This window comes from Dermacentor andersoni, chromosome 1 (genome assembly GCF_023375885.2).
Source record: "Dermacentor andersoni chromosome 1, qqDerAnde1_hic_scaffold, whole genome shotgun sequence".
In the NCBI taxonomy this organism is placed as follows: Eukaryota; Metazoa; Arthropoda; class Arachnida; order Ixodida; family Ixodidae; genus Dermacentor; species Dermacentor andersoni.
This window is the reverse complement of record NC_092814.1, coordinates 22,401,346-22,423,255: the sequence shown is the minus strand read 5'-3', so window position 1 is coordinate 22,423,255 and position 21,910 is coordinate 22,401,346. Positions and strand designations below refer to the sequence as shown.

The following is a 21,910-nucleotide window of genomic DNA, read 5'->3' as shown; positions in this document are numbered from 1 at the left end:
ATCTAGGGTATAATCTGTCATACAGATTAGGCGGAAAGGTTGTTGAGCAATGACTACTGAGTTTAATGTATGCGTACGATAGTGTACTGTTAGCAGATAGCCAGGAAGATTTGCAAACTCTGGTTAATTACTGTGGGGACGAAGGACGCAGTTTAAGTTTCAGTTTTAGTGCAGCTAAGTTTGGTGGGATGTTTTTCAATGATACAACTGCTCAGGAGCTTACAATACAAGGCCATGAAATACCCCGAGTGGCCGAATACAAATATCTCGGGGTATGGATAAACAAAGGGCAGATGTACACGGAAAAGCACAAATAGTCTCTCATAGCAAAAGGGCTAAGAGATGCCGGGATAATGAAACATAGGGCATTGGGGGGGTACAACAGGTATGAGGTACTGAGAGGTATTTGGAAGGGAGTAATGGTGCTGGGGCTTACTTTCGAAAATGCGGTCCTGTGTTTAAGGGCAAAGGTTCAGTCGAGACTAGAAATCAGAGAGCTGTGGGAATATTAGCACTAGGTGCCCACGGAAAAACCACAAACAAAGCAGTACAGGGGGATATGGGCTGGACATCGTTCGAAGCACGGGAAGCTCAGAGTAAAATCTTATACGAAAAACACCTGAGGAAATTGGACGATAACAGGTGGGCAGCTAAGGTATTTAAATACCTATACAGAAAGAGCGTTGACTCACAATGGCGGAAAAGAACTAGGAAGCTAACCAGTAAGTATGCCAGACACGAGGGCGAAGAAAGACAGAGCATTAAACGACAGGTTAAAAACGCCGAAGGTAGAAATTGGATAAATTCAATGGAAAAGAAGCATAGTGTCGAACTATATTGATACTGGAAACAGCAGATCAGGAAGGAAGCGTTTTATGATAACTCAAGAGGCAGTGCCCTACTCATTGAAGCTAGGTCAGGATGTCTTAGAACGCGGAGCTATAAAATGAAATTTAACGAAGAAGAAGACACATGTACTGTGTGTGGTAAATATGTAGAAACAATAGAACACCTCATACTAAAAGGTGGTGGTATCCATCCCGATGTCGATGCGGGCACAGTCACGCTTCCTGAGGCCCTAGGGTTCAGAGATAACAATAGTCATGTAAATAAATATGCGGTGGAAATTAGCAAAAGGCAATTGGAGGATTGGGGGCTCAAAAGCAGAGAGGTGGTAACAAGGTTAAAAGGGTAGGAAGACGTATTTAAAGAAAATGGCAAATTTTAATAACACACAACACAGGTAAACAAAAATAAATAGCTGAGCTTGGTGGCAACTGCCATCACTCCGTTTCAAAGGGGACGCTCCTACCTTCCATCCATCCATCGTCCGGGAGGTTTGTCGGCGGCAGCTTCTCACGATCTCCAGATTAGCGAGGCAGTGGCCCCCCACTTCGCTCCGTTTGCAACGTGCCGCGCGAGACCGATTGTCCACTCAAGCCAATATATCGTGAAATGAAAATACGTATAGAGCTGAGAGATACGCTCATTACATACAATGAAATTACAAAACATTACTACATGGGAAGGAGGGAGTTTGCACCCCCTCACTATAGGCTAAACAGAGCACAAGCAGTTATGCTTAGGCAATTTCAAGCACGGTCTTATTATTCACCTGCACAAGCAAAGGCATGGTATGACACTGCAGACTTTAATACTATATGCAAAGCATGCAAAAGGGGGGATATGCACGCTTGAACGTATGCTCTGGGAGTGTGAGTCGCTCGGCCCTGGAATTTGCCGGAATCGGTTTTTAGGAATAATTAGATCCCACGATCATATCCCTGAAGTCATGGCTATCCAGTATGCCCGTGATAGGGCTAGGAGGCTTGACCTCCCGGTCCCAACATGGGACTAGCTAGGTAGGTAACAACAGCTTGTACAGGACCAGAATAAAGTTTTTTTTCCTCCTCCTCCTCCGCCCAAATTTCGCAGTAGGAAGTATCGTAATCGTCGGTGAATTTTTTTTTTATTGAAGGAATTCGCCGTTGTCTGGAATGGCGCCCACTTCGCCTTTATCATCCTCGCCGATGGCTTCGAAGCGCTTAAATTAACTGCGTTGCATAATGCCGGTTCTTGAAAGTCAGCTTCGCCGCAGTACAGCGGTGTTACGCGATAAAGCATATGCAGTGTATTGCGGTGAAGCATTCTAAGAGTGGAAAGGGGCTACTGTCACGGAACACACTACGTATTCTTTAATTATACACGCATGCATCCGCTGTCTCCTGTCAGAGTGCGAGTACCGGTACACCTAATAAGTGTACTCGCAGGCCTTCAGAGCTGTTTCGACTGTGCCTGTGGCGATTTGAGCCCTTGGGGACAGCAAAAGGCTTAAGCTTGCATGCATTTTTTTCGGACTACCCGATTTTTCTGACGTTTTCGCGGCCCTTAGGGAGTCCGAAAAATCGGACGTTGCCCAAAGTACGACCATGTTTGAAATGTTTATCTCGACGCCTTTTGGACACACTAAAATATATGTCTGTAATGCAGTGAGAAGCAGCTTTAAACAGGTGTCTGACAGCTAGGAAACTTAGGTTACAGTAAACTTTACCCTAAACACTTGAAGGGGATCTCAGCTAGTTGGTTTTTCATCTTACATGGGAACAGGGAGGCGAGAAGTGCAGCACTGTATGTTTCTCACTGCCATCCTGTTTCTGCACTGTAGCCTTTCTTGTCTCAGGTCACTATGAAAAATGCACACATTCTTCCTTCTGTGATGCTGCTGGCTTAAATGTGCAACTTTGATCGGCACTAGTGCCACTGCACTGTGCCCACTTTGACTGCATTTGCATCGAAGGATGCACACCCGATCAGTGCAAACATGCATTTAAAGGTGGCTACATAGTCAAAAGTAAATATGAATGCTAACCACAAAGAAGAAAAACAGGGGAACAAAATTAGGTTTCAGCTTCAGTGCACGGTTATCAATTTGTTCATGTAAAAAACTAAGCACCGTGTGGAAGACGAGGAATAAAGTGCTTTGCAATTGGCCACCGATATCGCCACCCCTCATGTGCATCTGCGAGTTTTCTCTCGGTTATGGGCCACCATCTTGCTAGTAGTCCTAGATCTATTCGCATTGGTGCCAGCTGCACTCTTTCATTAGCCATGGTTGTCATTGGATTCCCGTCTCAAGAATATCTCTTGAAACATGGGATAATTTTGTAGTCTGAACTTCTATATGTCAATACAACAAGGCTGTGTTATTAATAGAGCTGTATCGCTCATAAAAAATTGTGCTAAGAGATACTGTGACATGCGCTTCTGTTCTAGCATACTGAAAGGAATACTTGTCACACACCGCTGCCTTCATTTTGCTCAGATTTAGCAGTAAGATTTCGTTTTTAAATTTGCGTCGTTTAATAGAGCACTTGATATTTGTGTCCGTTTAGCATGTACAGAAAAATATTTAAAACACCGTCGTAATCGCATCTCACCATCACAGAAGCAAGCTTCTGTGGAGACATGGGCTTTCGCTGCCTGTTGAGTATGACTCTTGAATCCAGGTAGCTGATTCTGAATCGGATATATGCATGACATTTGGGCAGTAGCACCATAGGTAATTTCTATAAAATACTTTTTGGAATATTTTGAAAGCAATCAGATAGCAGAAATTTCAGTATTAAACAGGCTAATGATTACTCTGCAGCTAATTTGCAATGACAACATTTGTTTCAACAAGTAAGGAACTACATAGTTATTCAGAGCCATGAAGACGAGTCTAGATAAATTCTTGGGCTCTATATCATTTCCACGCTGTAGTAGCTGTCATACTGGCAGTGCATGCAGATGCTGTCACTGATTTCCTCTTAGTTACTGTTAGTATGAAACTCTGTGGTAGTTGTGCTGTGTTCTACAGTTGTGGTTGTCTTAAAATGGCTAGCACTTCAAAGAAAAATGGGTATATAGGTGTGGGTTTATCATGTGGACTGCTCAGGTTCATTCTCTCTTGCAGGTAAACAAGCATCAGCTCTCTTCACTGAAAGGAAGTACAGAAAGGAGGATGTGTAGAACATATTTCAAAACCTTAACCTGCTGAAATTGTTTACCACTTTCATTATTTGTTGACAACAATTTTAGCTGAGTCCTTATAAGTATGCTTTGAAAGTGCATGATTATAAAAATATTGAGAACTGCTACACCATTGGAAATGATATGTTGAACCTTGTTTTTGGCAGGGCCAGCGACAGACCTTACTCTTTTCGGCCACCATGCCCAAGAAGATCCAGAACTTTGCCCGCAGTGCCCTGGTCAAACCCATTACAGTGAATGTAGGGCGGGCAGGGGCAGCCAGCTTGGATGTGGTCCAGGAAGTCGAGTATGTCAAGCAAGAGGCCAAGATTGTGCACCTGCTCGAAACACTCCAGAAGACAGCACCACCAGTGAGTGCAGCACAAGATGGGCTCTGCATTTTAAGCAATTTGTATTGGGACAACTGAGCAAAATGATCTGGGTGTGTTGCCGTAGCATCAATGGGGTGCTAGGACTGTGAAGTAGACTGGCAGGCACCATGCAGGAATGCATGCTTCTCACTGTAGTTTTTGATTCATTTTCTGTCATGTGCTAGTGCATTATGAAAAGCTCCTCACTAGGAATGGAAACAATATATTGAGAAACATGTAAATACCAATGACAAACCTGTGTTATCAGCGTTTGTTTAATACAGTTGAACCACTTTATATTGAAATCACGTCCCACAAGAACTACCTTCGTTATGTCCACTAGTATTTTAAGCTTATGCTATTCGTTACATGCTGAGATCAGCAATAAACTTATTAGATTTACTTGGTTATATCTAATAATTTCCTATATACATGTTTCTTATATGGTGGTTCAACTGTATACTACAGGCCCTTATAGGCTCTTATGAAGTAGGAATGTTGGCACTTACTACACGATGCTATCTTGTAAATGTTTTAGTGGTATTAGTGTTGCAGTTGGCTGTTGCATTTGCAGATGTATGGTTGCAGTTTACTTTTTCTGTCAAAAGTAAATGCATAAATGTACCAGCAGCTTGCATATCCTGTCTAGTTGTGTACTATGGGAATTACAGGCTAACATGCCTTGAAGTGGCTTGTCAAAATCTATCTGGAGAAAAACGTAGTTCGTGCCCCTTCTGCAACATGCAAAAAGTGGTGCTATAGTCGGTTAACAGCAAGTTGTAGAGAACTTCTGCACTCAGGTCATAATGGGTCACCAACATGTCCAAAAGACAGGTGCAACCAAGGACTATGGCACCGAGGTGGTGGTCCACAGGAGAAAACTCCCAGGAAGTTCACTCAGTCATAAGTAGACTTTGTTTGCTGCAAAGGGGGGCTTGTGTTGCTCAGTCAGACATCAGACTAGTTCCCAGCAAACCAAAAGTGCTGAACGGGAATCTGCTGGTGGAAGTGTATTGAGTTAGGCCAGTCGGCACATCCTAGAATGTGAAGGAAAAAGCATAAAAACAGGGTCAAGTCGAGAATAGGCAAACACATCACTAAAAACTGACAACAAATTTTTGTGAAGTCTTAATGTAACAGTACATGAGAAAACAAAGAAGTAAGAATAGGCGATATCATCACCATGATTGCAGTGTCTCATACCAATTAAGTTGACCTCATTGCAGTGCAGCAATAGTGAAGACACTCTCAATACAAGTGTTAAGACTTTTATAGATGACAAAGACTTTGCAAATCTTTTATTCATCTTGCTCATGGTATCTGCCTGAAGTTGTGTACTCAGTAATTATGGGCTCACAAACAAATGGCTACATGCAGAGACCTTTAGCAAGTATATGTGCACCCTAAGTCTATCATTATAACACCAGCCAGTATTCTGGCATTGTAGGTGGACTTCACACATTTTGGAAGCATTTAACATAAGACTTGAGAAGTGTTGAACATATGCAAGCGCATCACAGTGTGCCCGAAATTGCAAGTTTGTAAGAGATACGAGGTATAGAAACATCACTTTGATAAATGAAAGTGTGCAAAGTCGCCTGGACGCATGCAGATGCAGCTGTGGAGATGTCACAATCATCACATTTTAAGTATGGTATCGCATACTTAGAGAGTTAGTGGTGCTAAGCTATGGCCTAGTTTTCTTTTTGCCAAAATTTCAGTTATACATAACATGGTTACCGAAAATTCGGAAGTTTAAAGCAGGCTTTGAAAAATAGCTTTTTTTTTTATTGCCAAGCTACCCATATGAAATCCCAAGATAGCTTTCAGTGCAAACATGGTGCGTCATTATTTGGATATCAATCAAATTGAATTGCAGAGCAACAAACTACAGTAGACTCCCTTTAAGATGAACTCGAAGGGACCATGAAAATTTGTTCGTATTATCAGAAGTTCATCTTATCAGAAGAATAATTGGCAACATCACCAGGTACATCCAAATATCTTACTTCAAAACCGTAAATGAAATAGACTTACAGCGTGAGAAAAACAATATAAAAAGCATTCATTTATCTGAACTTAACAAAAAACTGTCTTCAAACGGGTACTCTTCCTTGATTTCATGCAGTCCATGATGGATGTTTGTCATTTCTGTGCAAATCAGCGAGCAGTCACAAACGATGTCATCTTACCTAAGGACATTTCAAATTCTTCTGTCCTTCGTGCTGCTGGAGAGAGTTCAGGCAGGCATCTGCCACCTCATAGCTCATCGGTGCAGGCTCTGAGCTAGCGAGAGTATGAAGCAGTGCGCTGACCGCCCGGCAAAGCAACACCACCTAGAGGAAATTCTAGCTGACATTGAGCAAAGTGGGGAAGGAGAAACGAGGCGAAGCGTCGCAAAGGAGGAAGGTAGGCAGAGGCACGCTGGGTTGACCTCCTCTAGCAGTTGCTATAGGTTTTCTTTGCGATACGGACGTACCTGATTCGTCTCGTGATAACATTGTCCTCGGGTACTGTATACACTGTGTGTGCAAGTGAAAGCGTGCAACAGTGAGCCAACGATGGCCACTCAGTCTCGCGTGCGCAAGGGAGGAAATGGGGAAGAATCGCGCCATCTTCCATCGCACGCATAGCACCAGGGGAGGGGAGGAAGGGGGGTGTTGTACTTAGGACACGCAGGCTTTATCTTGAAAGTGATCTGCTTTGGGGACACAGTCTAAATAGGCCGATGGCTCGTAGCTTTGCGTGCGCTGTGTTCTCGCCACTCAGTTTGTGTTGAAGCGATAACAGCATGAAGGTCACTTCACTCGCTGCTGCTGCTGCTGCTGCTGCGATTCCTCACACCAGCGTTCTGACAGTGAGCGTCCGCAGTCATCAAGTGTGATGTGTTCCTGTTTGCCTGTCCGCACTGACACCATACTTGTCAATCTAGTTAGTAAGCGAATGTTTACTAGGGGGCGTTCTACTCTGGGCAGCTGCTGCGTATATGGCATTGCCACACTAGCCCTGTTTTGAATAGAATCTGTGATGTGGACATTGTAGGCGTCTAGGCGCACTGAGGGCCGATACTTTCGTGTGTGCTTTAGCACCCCTACGCTTGCGCGTCACCCGCATTCACTAAGTGAAACGTCACAAACTTTTTTTCTTTCCTCCTCGTTTTTGCCTCTTTCTATGGGCTATGTGCACCGCAGACCTTCAGTAGGGTGCCTTGATGCGCGTGCTCCCAGGCGCGGTGCATCGAGGCATCCTAGCCTCCAGGGTTGGTAGTGGTGGCAGTCACTCCGAATGTTTGTCTTAACCGAAGAGTACCTCTGAGGTGGTTCGTCTTAAGTGGACTTTTTTTCCATTGAGTCTATGGAAAACCAAACAAATGTTCCCATGTTGTTCGTTATATGTGATAATTCTGCTTAACCAAGTTCGGCTTAATGAGAGTTCACTGTATATAAACATTCCTACTACAATTGGATTTGTAGCAAACCATCAAGAATAGTGGAATGACCAGTAAAATGATGAATCGAATTCGGTTGCTGAATTTTGTCCCAACAAATTTTTTTGTTTACTTTTCATAAACATGGGAAAAAGGATAGAGTGCAGTTAGAGCAGCTGGAACTACTATGTGAAATAATAAACAAGATAAAAACGAAATACTAAATCAAACATTGCATATTTAATTATGTCAAACTAGCATTACTTCTTGGAGGCTAAAGAAGAAAAAAAAAGGTAAATGTGATCTAGACAGGAAACAAGCATTTATAAAAGGAATGTGTTCCTAGAATTTTGTTTGTTTATTCAGTGTTACCTCTACAGATACTGCTATATACAGCATTAAAAAAATGTATGTAACAGGAAGCTGCAATATTGAAAATTGCAAACAGTTACTTGAAAATGCATGCTTTCCCATGATTTTATTTGCACGATGGGCATAGGCCTATTTGCTGAGGGGGCGGGGGGGAGGGGGCAGAGTACTCCATTTGCCTCCCCCCCGCCACTTTTGAAAGCGGGCACTTTCGGCTGCATGCTTGAAAGTCTAACAAAACTACAGCTGAAGCTAAATTATCCTTTTTAGTGGAGTGGCCACGGAAGTAATGCCCTTCTTTATTACGTATCATCTGCTTAGGCAGCAAGGATTGTCTTTTGTGCCTCCTCAAGAGGCGCTGTAAAAGTCGACGCGTGGGATTGAGCATACACGCTCGCGTTGTGGAGAAGGCCTGGCTCTGGGTAGTTCCCACCTTTATGAATGTCACCTTGCACTACTTGCAACATGCCCAGTTTCTTGGGAAAGCTATATGCGTACTTGAAAACAGTCAGCTTACTATATTCAATCTGTGGGTGAGGGGGAGGTTCGGATGAAGTATCATAATTAGCGGCGCCCAACTAGTGGTGTGCCTTACGGCATGAAATGTTTCGCGATGTTCTCAGCGAACTAAACAAGACACTTTGTTTGTACTTGGCAAAAAAAAGGGCCCCTTCTAGGCAATATGCATGTAAACATCAAAGACAGGGGACTAATTATGACATTTGTAGTAAATTATGTATGCAAGCGACCTGGAGCTTTATGAATGTGTTTTACCAACAAAGCAGAATTTATCCTGCTACCCTGGGAGAACTGTGGACTCAACGAATATCAAATCAAGCGGAAATTGTGGTGGGGGGAGAGGGGGGATGAAGGGAAGGAAGACACTATGGTAAATGTTAGGGCGAAGTAACTTGTATGTTGACGAATTACTGGCTTTTTAATAATTCCCAACAAGAAATGCTCCAAAGCATTACATGCAGCCAAGGGTTCAAACGGAACAATAATATACGGGCAACTTTTTAGAGTTTATAGGCAATTGAAACATTTACTGCAACTGTTTCAAAGAAACAGCTTCACTGGAAATTGGGTTGGAATTCTCCAATGTCGCCCACATTGATCTGCTGTATTTTTTTTCTTGTGAATATTGCAAGTCATTTATGTTGATTATTGTACTTAGTTATCCATAACCTTGACAATGCTATTACCTAAACTAGCGATATGCTGTAGACTTATACACCAAGTACAATTCTTTGTTTAATTATTGAAATAGTTTGTAGCAAATGTGCATTTTTATGTGTGCTGTACTGCTGCTACAAGGCGGGATCCGGGACCTCTTCAGGCACTCATTGCCTTTTGTCCCGGCATCATCATGAGATTTTTTATAGTTGAAACAAATAAATGCAAATTCAAATTGTTTTTGGGCCCCCGTGTTTCTCCACATGTGATTGATAAATAGGTATATGTCTGTTAAATATAAAAATAACTGACTGGCACATTTCTATGCTCTTTCACTAGTTTGTAAAAACCACTTATAACGATACTGGTTTTAACAATGTATCAGTTAGAACAATGAAAAGTTGCTGCACCATCAACTTTTGTATGCTTTCTATGGAGAAATAACCTGCTTGCTACAATGTCCCCATGCCGCATTATTGGTTATAACGATGAAGTCTAGCTGCTCGGTGCCAGTGCCAAAAGGTAATGGAACGCGAAATCCTTGAAAAAGAAAAAGTAAAATGCAAGCCGCTGCACGATCAGCTGCCACCCCAACTGCCGCCGCGCGCTTCTCTCTAGGAGAGATGCCACGCCAGCCTCGCATGCATCTCTGCCATCGCCCTTCCACCCCTTCGAAGACGAATAGGTTGTGCCCATAGCTCTGCGCCACACCACCCTCTGAAATGCGAATAGACCTCCCCAAGTGCTGCCGGCACTGCTCCCAGATTGCTTGCTGGACCCCCATTCTGCGCAATTAAGCTAACGGATCAAGTCACTTGTGCTTGTCTTTGTTGTGCCGAAGTCGTTCCTGGCCTCGTAGTTTCTCATCCTCATTTGACTCGCTGCCGAAACGGAACATGACTGATCCACCCTCTGATCATTCGCAATGCACGATATTGTCGTTGAAAACAAAGCACACTGCTATAGGTTTGGAAACGAAGTGCTTCTAACCGATGAGGCGACCGTCGCGAACGTGCTTGTATCGGATAGCGACAGTGATGGCCACGACGGCAGCACTGACGCGGTCGGGCAGGCTGCCTCAGTATTGCCCCCGTGGGAGGTCCTGTAGATGATTCAGTCCCTCATGGGCTTGTTTTCACTTAGGACCTTCCGCTTAACTATGCTGAACACCTGGATGCAGCTGGATGACTAGAAGGATATTGGCAAGCTTCGCGTAAAGCAAGCAAGGCTGACAGACATGCGGTTTTCTCGTTCAAGTCAGCGGGAAGTACGTGGCGAGATGCTTGTAGCGACCTCGTCCCAGCGTTTCTTTTGGATTTCTCAAGCTAAGATGCTGCTGCTGCAACCTTCCCACATTTTTTAAAGGTGCCTTTTGGGGCCACTAAAGCGATGCCTCGGCAGAGCTCGTATGTCACTTACTGCTCTTGACCGTTGTCTGCAGTTGTTATAGCAGTGTGATTCTTGAATGCCAACAGCCGCGGCTTGTTAACAACACGCGATTGCAGCTAGCAGGAAGCAGAGTTAAACAGTTAAGTGAGTCAACACTATCAGAAGCTGGACGGAGGAAAGTGCTCGGGAGGAGAACTGGCCTCCCCGCCATTATAGTTTTCTCAGAACAGCCATGCCATCCCCCATTCTGATTTTTTTTGTCATGCAACTCGGTTGCAACAATTATCGGTTATGTTATAACAGTGGAATTTTCGTGGCACATGAATATTGTTACAAGTGGGTTTGACTCTGTCTGTCTGTCTGTCTGTCTCTCTCTCTCTCTCTCTCTCTCTCTCTCTCTCTCTCTCTCTCTCTCTCTCTCTCTCTCTCTCTCTATGTGTGTGTGTGTGTGTGTGTGTGTGTGTGTGTGTGTGTGTGTGTGTGTGTGTGTGTGTGTGTGTGTGTGTCTGTGTGTGTGTGTGGAAAGAGAGAGAGAGAGAGATCAAATCATTTGTGGTTTCACCCTCCTCGAGATATACGTAGTTGGTACGCCACTGATGATGTGGCATATTTAAGGATTTATGCGCAAAATGCGTGTGAAAAGTGGATTCCGCGTGATACTTTACGCAAAAGAAGGCTCACGTAGTGTGTTCATACAAATTAAAAATGTGCACATTTGCCTCATCAAATTCTTCGAATGGCTGAGACATTTTTCTTTTTTCACTTATTTTTGTATCCCTGTGATAAGAGTGTGTGGCAGTCTACTGGGGGGTGTTTTGCCATTGTAACACTTGTGTGCCTTGCTTTGTTCTTTCTACATACTTATATATAGCTTTTTCTTTTCTGTTGGAAACAATTTGTGTACCATGTTCAAAATTGGTTACCTGTTCCATTCAGGGCTGAATGCCATTAGTCACTTTGACCAACAAGGCAAAAAATGTCTTCAGAGAGATCTTGCAGCAGTATATATCAAATTGACTATTTTGTGTGCCTTGCAGGTTCTTATTTTTGCTGAAAAGAAACAAGATGTGGATGCCATTCATGAGTACTTGCTGCTCAAAGGTGTGGAGGCAGTGGCCATCCATGGTGGCAAAGGCAAGTTGGCACCAGCTCATGGCTCTTCACACTGTTTCTTCTATTTTTAATTATGGAGTTTCTTGATTTGAGCGTTTTTTAAAAGGAAAAGTACTGGAAAGTTGAATTTATGGGTAGGGTTAAAAGTTTACAGGTTCCATGAAAGAGTCAAATAGCACGGTTTTAGCTTGTAGCCATTAAAACATTACAACACTGTGTTGGTTGCGTACTCTAGTACAGGTAGAACATTTAAAATCCAGGCTGCATGCCCAGGAAATATTCTTTTACTTGGATCCTTGCATCCCACAAGCTTTCGACCCTGCCTTTACATACATAGTTGGCTTTTTTTTTTTTTTTTGACAATCTCTAGTGATTGAAAATAGGGAATTCATGTTAAAAGGATTATTTTTGCTGGCAGAGATTATATGTAGACACTAGGAATTTTGATAACTACCGAGGAGTATAGTATTAATAAACCAACATTTACTGAATACTTTTACTGGTATTCCAGAGATTAGCACCAGTTTCAAGATGTGTGCTTCTCTCCTGAAGTTACCAAAATTTTTGTGCAGTCTACTTAACAAATAAGCTTATTGCAAATTATCAGACAACTTCTGATGCCTACCACTGCTATAGATGTTGAGCAATAAATATTATTGTCTTATCTTACGAGGTCTCCATGATCACCATTCTATAAGTTCGACATTCTAGCTTGTCAGGAACACCATACCGGTTCTCACCAATCACAGTAGTACAGTGGCTATGGCCTTGCAATGCTAAGCACAAGGTCATGAATTCACTCCCAGTCATATTCCAATGGGGGGCAGAATGCAAAAAATGCTTGTGTGCCGACGTTACGGAAACCCAGGTGGTCAAACTAATCCAGAGTCTCCCACTACAGCATGCCTCATGATCAGGCAATGGGTTTGGCTCGTAAAATCACAGAACTTTTTTCAGAATACTGGATCTCAAATTTTCAATGCACACAGTGTAGATGTGCAGATTTTACATTGTATGATTGTTGCACTTATGAGGCAGTGATAAGGAACTTGGAAGTGGACACAAAGACAGTCAAGTCCTGCTTGGCGTGACTGACTTATATGTGCCCTGGGACAAATGGTAGGCTCTCACAAAGTGGCCTCCTTCTTGAAACTTTGCTGTAGTGTCTCTAGTTAAAAACACTTCTTTGCCAAGCTGTCTTTTTACACATCCATTTCAGCATCTTCCTTTCAACCATTCACATCTCTGTGATGAGAATCAGTTCAGCTCTATGCATCATTGCTGGTAGTACCAGTGTGTCATCAGTAGGGTTTTGCATTTTCTGAGTTTATATTGGGCTAAAATTAGAGGGTGTTTTTAGGAGTTTACCTTTTCCTCAGAAATTGGAGGACATTGGAGCTTTCTTTTACATCACAATGAAATTCAATGTTTTTCAGCCTTTTAAGCGCTATTCATATTTTAGTTTTGCCATAACTAAAAACAACCTTGATTGCAAAAGAAATGCAGTATATCCACAAGAACCTTTCTTATTTACAGTCAACATTTATAATAGCACAAGGGTTTATCACCATTGCACTTTACTGTAATACAGTTAAACCTCGATATAACGAACTTGATACAACGAAATTTTCTATATAACAAGTATTTAACTTTTTAGAGTGTTCTGTGCACGAAACACCATTTATGTTAAACTTCAATATAACGGAGTGTGTTCATAAGCAATTTCAATATAACGAAATTTCACTGCCGCTGCGACCGAATACAGAGCCAACAAATGGAAACTGCCGTGGGCGCAGGTAGTAAAATGTTTGAATTATATGCGGTTGCTTGCGAACACATCTCTTAAATCGCCAAATGTATTTTGATGCTGCATTGGTTAAACTGTGTGGAGAACAGTCCACTGATAGCGTCGGTCCACTACAGGCAGCACTATCAACCATAGCGGTGGAGTGGGTGCTGACTCTCCATTTCAACAAACTGAATTTTTTTTTTTTCTGTCATTGAAATTCGTTTTTTTTATTGCCTGATAATTAAAAAATATTTATTGCCTCTTTTGTGTAAGACAAATCCATTGATAACTGTACTTATTGCATAAAATGTCTAATTTCAGTAGTACAACGAAAATTCAATATACCAAAGTAAAGTGTTGATGTTACTGGTTTCATTATATTGTTACATATATGCATATTTACCAATGTTGTAGTTAGTCATTAGAGTGTGATGTTTACGATTTACGGAGCAAAACATTGAGAACACCCTGTCAATGCTAGCAGGGCATACTGGAATTGCCGTGATACATAAAAGCACGGGCCAGTCTTGGTTGTGCATCCACCAGAAAACTATGGGCTCAATAACTTCTTGGACAGCATATGCCTGGTATTCTGAGAGCTCCCATGCTGGTAAGGTAGTGTTGTGCCCCTGTGGTAAAACTTCATAAAACACCTGCTCATCCATGTAGAATGCTGCTGGCTGTTCTGCCTTCACATTTGGGCTCACAATTTTAGCGTGATACCCTAATGACTCGCTGGTGTAGTGCACATTGTGAGGAATGTTTGACTGCATGGCATGGCTTCACCTTTCTGCAACAGCAGCGTAGTACTCTCAGAAGCTGTTAATGACTGCACAGCACTTCTCTTTGTCGTTACAATGGCTCTCACAAAGGTTGTCGTAGATGCATCATTCTATTGACTTAGCAGAACCTGCAGCCACCACTAAGTTGATGGAATGCTATGGACATGACAAGGATACAATATACATCAAGCAAAAAGCTCAGCTTTCAGTTCCTTAATTAGTGAGAACACTTTGTTTGGATTTTTCCTTAGGAACCTCAGCTTGATGAGCAGATTGTGCGAGGAGCTTGTTCTTTGTTGTCTTCAGCTTCTCACACTTCTTTCTTCAAATGTTGTCATGGCATGATCACTTGATCACAACTAGGGCCCTGAAATTCTGAGTGCTTTTTGGCTTTTATCAGATTAACCCGAGAACGCAGAACACTATTTGTAAGCTTGCCCTTCCAACTTGGCCGGCACATTTTTGTTGTGCAGAAACTCATGCAACATCCGTCCATTTATTTCATACTAGTCAATTCTCCTTTCCTATTAAGCATGGTTCTTGGTTGCTAAGGAAGGTCCCATTTCAGTTTCTAACTACGGGACCTCCTTCTGTATATACATATGTTGTAATTATCCTCATTTTGTCATGAATAAAACTGATTCTGATTCTGATTCTGATAGATGGGACACATAAAAGAACAGACGCACACACAAGGCACCAACTGCCAACTGATTTATTGCTGCAAGAAACAGAGCAAAGCACAATTTTTGTGCACACACAACACAAGACTAGTGTTGTGAAAGTGATGGTTATCTACATTGTTACAGCTTTGCCTCAAACAGGTACATCTCTGATGAATACGATGTAATCAAGTGCCACTGACCTTTCTTCCCCCCGTCTGCTAACCACGTGTCAATGCACGCGTGTTAGCCGGCGTGTCAACGGCTCTGACACGCCTGCTGAAAAAAAAAATAGGAAAGGAAAGGAAAAAAAAAAAGGATACGCCAAGAAACCAAACTAAGTGTTGTTGCCTATAGCTTGAAATTTAACATAGCGAATAGATTCTAAAGCTCCCTTTGAAACGTTTATGCCTATTGGTTGCAATGTCTTGAACTTATGGATAAGGTATGATTCTCTGTATTTTCTTTCTCGTTCAGAACAGAAATTTGACTGTAAGATGTAGAGTTTAAGTTCATCAAAGTTATGACCTGGTTGGTTGAAATGCTTGGCGACGGCTTTGGGAAGCTTTTTAGCTGTGTCCGGGCGATGTCGGTTTAATCTGACATTCATTGATTGTCCCGTTTCACCGATATATTACAGAAGGAACATTTAAGCATATAAATCACATCCGAACTTGTACAAGTGAAGCTAGATTTGACTTCGTGTGTATAACTATTTGCGGTGCTCTTAATTTTAATGTTACTTTGAAGGTGCCTGCAGGTTTTGCACCTGGGGCGACAACATGCTTTTATTACGGGGGAATGCTGTTGGCTGACTTTTGCATGCACTAACATGTGTTTAAAGTTCCTGTTACGGCGATAGGTAACCCTTGGTACATCCGAGAATGCTTTTCTCAGATGCTCGTTACTTGATAATATTGGGTGGTATTTTCGTAGGGTGTTGTTTATGTTTGGGAGTGCATTAGAATATTTTGTTACAAAGGCCGGCGGTCCGTCAGATTCTGTTGTAGGCTGTTTCTTCGCTAATTCCGACTGTCTCTCCAATCTTGACATGACATCATAAGTTCTATCGAGAGCAACTTGGGGATAGTTCCTTTCCGCTAGCGTTGTTTTAAGGTCATTTAGTTGATGGATATAATCGTGGTCTTTGCTGCAGATTCTTCTTATTCGTTTCGTTTGTCCAACAAAAATTCCTTGCTTGCAGTGTCGCAGCTGATGACTCTTGCAGTATAAATATTGCTGGCTATCTGTAGGCTTCTGGTAAAGTGTCGTTCTCAGTTTTCCGTTTTCTGTGTAGACCGTCGTGTCCAGGAAGTTGATCTGACTAGGAGGGTGGTGAGCAGTAAATTTAATACTCGGGTGAAAGCGATTGAAATGGTTAATTAAGTCTGTTAACGCGCTTGTGCCGTGTTCCTATATTATAAATATGTCGTCAATGTAACGACGATAGGTGTGGGGATTTAAAGGGTAGGATTTCAACAGGTCTGCCTCAAGCTGTCTCATGAAAATGTTCGCATACGTGGGATTGAATGGTGTTCCCATGCTAGTGCCAAAAGTTTGCAGGTAGTGAATAGAATCGAATCGAAAATAGTTGAGCAACAGAACTAACCTAAGGAGCGACAGGTTAACTTCAGGAGCGTGCGCTTGGGGATTGATTGCGAGGGATTTTACATTGTTCTTGTTTTGCTCATCATCTTGAATTTCCATCTCCCGACTTTCCCCGTGTTTTCCCTGCGCGCATAAAAGTATCACATTTCTCTCCGTTTAGACAAAGCCCGCTGGGCAAGTCAAACAGGCTGTTGAGAAATAAAGGGCTTTAAATTGGCGGCATGCGAGAATTCAATCTTTGCTGACCATCGGCCGTTTGATGTGAGGCGTGCTATGCGGTAGGTTAATTCGCTTATATGATCAGTGATAACATAGGGTTCAACATAGTGAGCCAGCAGTTTTTCACATAATCCACATTTCCTTGTTAGTTTACACAGCCACACTAAGTCACAAGGGTCATATATCATGTGTCGGCGTCTGCAGTCATAGCGTGCCTTCGAGCAGTCTTGTGAAACAAGAGTGCACAAAAAAGCAAGTCGTCGGGCCTCTTCAGCAAGAGAGATGGTCTCGGATATATATACAAAGATTATCGTGGCTTGAAAAGGAGAAGATAATCTCTAGTGTGTAACGATGTGAACGAGCATAAAAAAGAAAGAAGGAACTGTAGCCCGTGCTGTAAGGTATTAAATGCGTACATAATGAAAGGCAGCATGCTGTCCCAGTTCTTATGATCTGATGCAACATACATGGACAGCATGTTAGTAAGAGTTCTGTTTGTGTGTTCCGTAAGGCCATTTGTTTGTGGATGAGAAGCCAGGTAGAGTTAGTCGTGATGGCCTTGATCAGCTGAGCGCCTATTGAGATTCAGCTAGCATGTCATCTTCCTCCTTCACACGTCTTGGATGCCCCACATCCTGTAGGGGCGTAAACCCACTACGCACGTAAGAGTGTCACAAGATATATATATATATGTCATTTCAAACAGAATGTTCTGTAGGTCTGGTATGCATGTAGATTAGAAAGGAGCACACATACGAAAAATTGCATGTTTATTGCGTACGTTTCGGCCGTGATTCTGCCAAAGGCCGTGCTATGGCCAAAATGTAAGCAACTAAACATACATTTATTGCATGTGGACTCCTTTTTTCTACTCTCTATATACTATATATATGTAGGTATGGACATAAAGTCAGAAGCGTAAAAAGTAAATAGATCAACGCCACTTATTTTGATCAACATAAATACCTGCAGCATGTAAGAAAATAATAAAATAATGGGAGCACTCTTTCAGGGAAGCTATTTCCTTTACATATTTTTTAGGAAGCACATTGAAGGAACAAGTGGCTAAATAAAAAAATGAATGCTTTCATATGCAAATGCTTACAAATGTTAACATTTCAATTCAGCTTTTTAGTTACCTTTTAGGAATGGCTTTCAACATTCGCTAATCACATTACTGTATTAAGAGAGTGTAATTATAAATTGTCACTTTTGTGATGTTATCTTTCATAGAATCACAATAAGACACTTGATCCTGTGCAGAATGTGCAAATCATAACGTCAATTTCTCTGTTCTGTTGCAGATCAGGAAGAGCGGTCACGAGCAGTGGATTCATTTAGGCGGGGCGAAAAAGATGTTTTGGTTGCAACAGATGTGGCATCAAAGGGTCTCGACTTTGAGAACATACAGCATGTCATAAATTATGACATGCCAGAAGATATTGAAAACTATGGTAGGGGCACATTCTTTTTATTCTTATTGCATGCTGTAGAGATACTTCATTGTTAGAAGCTGCGAATTTTATATGCGTTGAAACTATCCTGAAATGTTTCTGTGTGGAAGATGCACCCAGCGTCTGTTGATTTTTGTCAAGCTTTTTGAGTACTTAATCCGCATTCTCATTGTATCATCATTCATCTACAATATCCTGACATTGTTTCTTGTGCATTCACAGTTCTACATCTGTTGAAACTGCCACTAAGCAGCATGAGAAGGCTGTTTACATGGCATTTAAATAGCAACTGACATTATTACGCTTGCTTCTCTGTAAACATATTTCTAAAGCTAAACTTTCTTTGCCTCTTCCCCCAAGTTTAATTCATTGGCATATGCAGTGGAACTTCGTTCATACGTTTTATGAAAAAACGCGAGAAAGACATGCTAACTGGGAAAACGTATGATCCGAAGTAAAAAAAAATTTGACAGACATTACTATTGTTGACATTTACGTAATGCGAAGCCTCGCGCGGATCGTTACGGCACAAGACGCCAACACGTGTCGAGCTGGTGGTGCTCCGGCGGCCCCAAACACATTTTGTTGTTTTCCTATTGCGTGTTGTTTTAAGAGGAAGCTTTAGCGCGGGTGCTCCTATCTAAATACATGTAAAAGGAGAGGTCGTTTCTCTCAGCAACCACTGCACCAAATTTGGCGAGGTTTGTTGCATTTAAAAGAAAAACTTAAGGTCTAGTAACTGTTGGTTTCGAACTTTTTATTTAGGAGGTTAATTTTTTTATTAACATGTGGCAAAAATGGAAAATTTTCAGAAAATGAAACTATCAAGTTTACAATTCCAACTCAGCAATGAAAACCGATATCACAATTATGTTAATTACATCATTTAGTGCATCTAAAGCAGACAAAATTGATATGTTGCATATGAATCTCAAAATACTTAGTAATATGGAAATACAGCTTTTGCAGAATCGTTGTACAAAACGTAACGAATTCATGTAAGATATAAAATGGCATATCGAATTTGTCCGCTTTGAATGTTCTAATAGATTCCGCTTACAGAACCACGATAGCGGTTTTTGATACAGAGCCATTAATTTGTAAACTTCGTGCTCCTATTTTTTTCAAACTTCTGAATTTTTGAAAATCTTTTTAACAAAATTCAGGCGTTAAATTGAAATTACGCTTCCAACAGCCACTATAATTTAGCTTTCTGTCTCAAATGCAACAAATTTCATTAAAATCGGTCCAGGATTTATCTCAGAAAAACGCTTTTGCATTTTACATGTATTTGAATAGGCCGCGTCAGAGTTGGGCCCGAGCTAAAGCTTCTTAAGAGGGCGACGGGAAAGCGAAACGAAATCAAGCTGGTGGGCGACGTCGGATGCCACTGAAGCGAAACATGGTGCCCACATCGTGCCACCTGCAGCAGGGAACAGCAGCGCGTTTCGGTTATCGCCTATTAGACAGTTTTAGTTTAGCGTACGCAACTTATAGCGTACGATATACGCTATCGTAGACAGTTTAGTACGCTATAGTGTAGTGTATACTAAGCAGTGCACATTCTATACAGTTTTAGTTGGCCAGCGAGAACTTCGGATGTCAGAGGCCATATGCCATCGTGGCGCCGATTTTCCGACTGTAGTGATAGGTGGCGCTGACATCTCGAATGTTTCTGTCATTAGGCTTTGACTTGTTCGAAACGAGAAGCGATCTCGAAAACACCACAAGGTTATCCATAATACTCTGTCGTCGAAGCGGCCTGAGACTAAGCGGAAGCCATTTACACAGTCATTTGTTACATACGAAGTGCATTTTACAAAAGCAATGCCAAATTCAATTCAAAGCAGGCAGCTGGGACCGCCGCCATGTTTCAAGCAAACTCCACAAACCACGCCGACGCTAATGCTAAATCTGAGAAATAGCGTGCATACGCTATACGCTATGGGTCGTTTAGATTTCTGTGCATGCGCAGTGATGACCCACTATTTTATAGCATACGCTAAACTAAAACTGTATTAAAAGCATGCGCTACGTTTCCGACAGCACCACGTGCTCTGAAACAGGCGAAGATGCTTATTGCGATAGGATTGGCGGTGGTAGCTGTAAATGCTGCGTGCGAGGACCCCGGAGAAGATTTTCTGGCACCAAAATGAGAAACTGACTGCGCGCCGGCATTTTCGCATGAGACGGGTGGGCGAGTATTGCGATGAAGCTGCCGTAGCAGGCAGCTATATACTGTACTTGATCGCACACGTCTCACGCATTTTCTTGTTTACATGGGATCTAGCAGCTGAAAAATGTATCATACTATCGCAGTTTGACGACCTGCTGAACGTTGGTGCCGAAAAATTGTGTTTTCCGGGAATGTATGAAATGGTAAATAATGGCCGTAAATCTATTGGGTCATTTTTTCTGTTCTCAATTGCGAAGGTTGGCACCAGGAAAACGTGCATAATGGGAACGTATCAACGAGATTCTACTATGTGTGTATATATATATATATGTGTGTGTGTGTGTATCTATGTATGTATGTATACCCTCCAAGGTATTTTTGTGAGTGGTGGCATTGGCTAACAATCCCAGGGTTACTTCTAGTAGTAACACATAAATACCCCAGAAAGTGGATTGAAAAACAGCGCCGTGGTAGCTCAATTGGTAGAGCATCGCACACATAATGCGAAGATGTGGGGTCATTCCCCACCTGCGGCAAATATTTTTCATCCACTTTCAATTCCTTTATCATTTCTTTCATTCATTCAGTAAGGACAAGTACTTTCCCCTGTCTTGCCCTTTGTGTCTTTGTTGTCGGCTTCTTATGATATGATTACACACACACACATGCACACACACGCACACACACGCGCACTTATATATATATACACAGGGTGTTCAAAGTTAGACTTTCCAGGTTTTCTTTTTTAAATGCAAAGAGGAGTACGCAGAAGCCATTTTTCTACCTAGGTTATGCAGCCAGGCGGTCGCAAACTGTGAGGATAATTGTCGTAATGTCAGTATTTAATTAAATTCGATAATTAACTTTTTATTTACTGCAGTTAGCATGTTCTGCTGTAAAAAAAGAATGCTGAAATAAAATGAAATGACATAAATGAAATGAAATGTTTATATTGAAAACTCAGAGGTGGTGCAATTTGGTGACTATTCCAGTTTGTACAACTTTAGTAACGCGCCTGTGTCCCGAGATATGCACGTCTGAAATTTCAGCCCAAGCCGTCTAATTATGCATGCGAGGCTCCTCCCTAGTGTGACACAGCTGTTGCGCATGGCGCTCCATCTGGCAAGAATGTGGAGTGATAGGCGACGGTGATTACTTTTCGTTCTCGGCCAGTGTTTTCGTTCTTGGCCAGTGAAACCGAAGGATGACTGTGCGGGCGACGTAAGATGAGCCCTCTTTCTTTGAGCAATTGCTAGTAGAGTGGGTGACAAGACGCCATGCCGCTTAAGACTTCTTATGCACTCAGATGCAGCGATACTGCTCTGCTTTTTTTTCTAATAATGGAAGCTTTGTTTCTTTGTTTG

General features: G+C 42.0%; 1 protein-coding gene across 1 annotated transcript in view; it reads left to right on the top strand.

Annotated features, from left to right (window-relative positions):
* abs (ATP-dependent RNA helicase abstrakt) overlaps positions 1 to 21,910 on the top strand; it is a 216,328-nt gene that overhangs the window by 165,532 nt on the left and 28,886 nt on the right. The window contains exons 11-13 of the mRNA XM_050193326.2: positions 4,179 to 4,382; positions 11,781 to 11,877; positions 18,221 to 18,370. Coding sequence (XP_050049283.1) covers positions 4,179 to 4,382; positions 11,781 to 11,877; positions 18,221 to 18,370 — 451 coding nt within the window. The remainder of the gene's footprint in view (positions 1 to 4,178; positions 4,383 to 11,780; positions 11,878 to 18,220; positions 18,371 to 21,910) is intronic.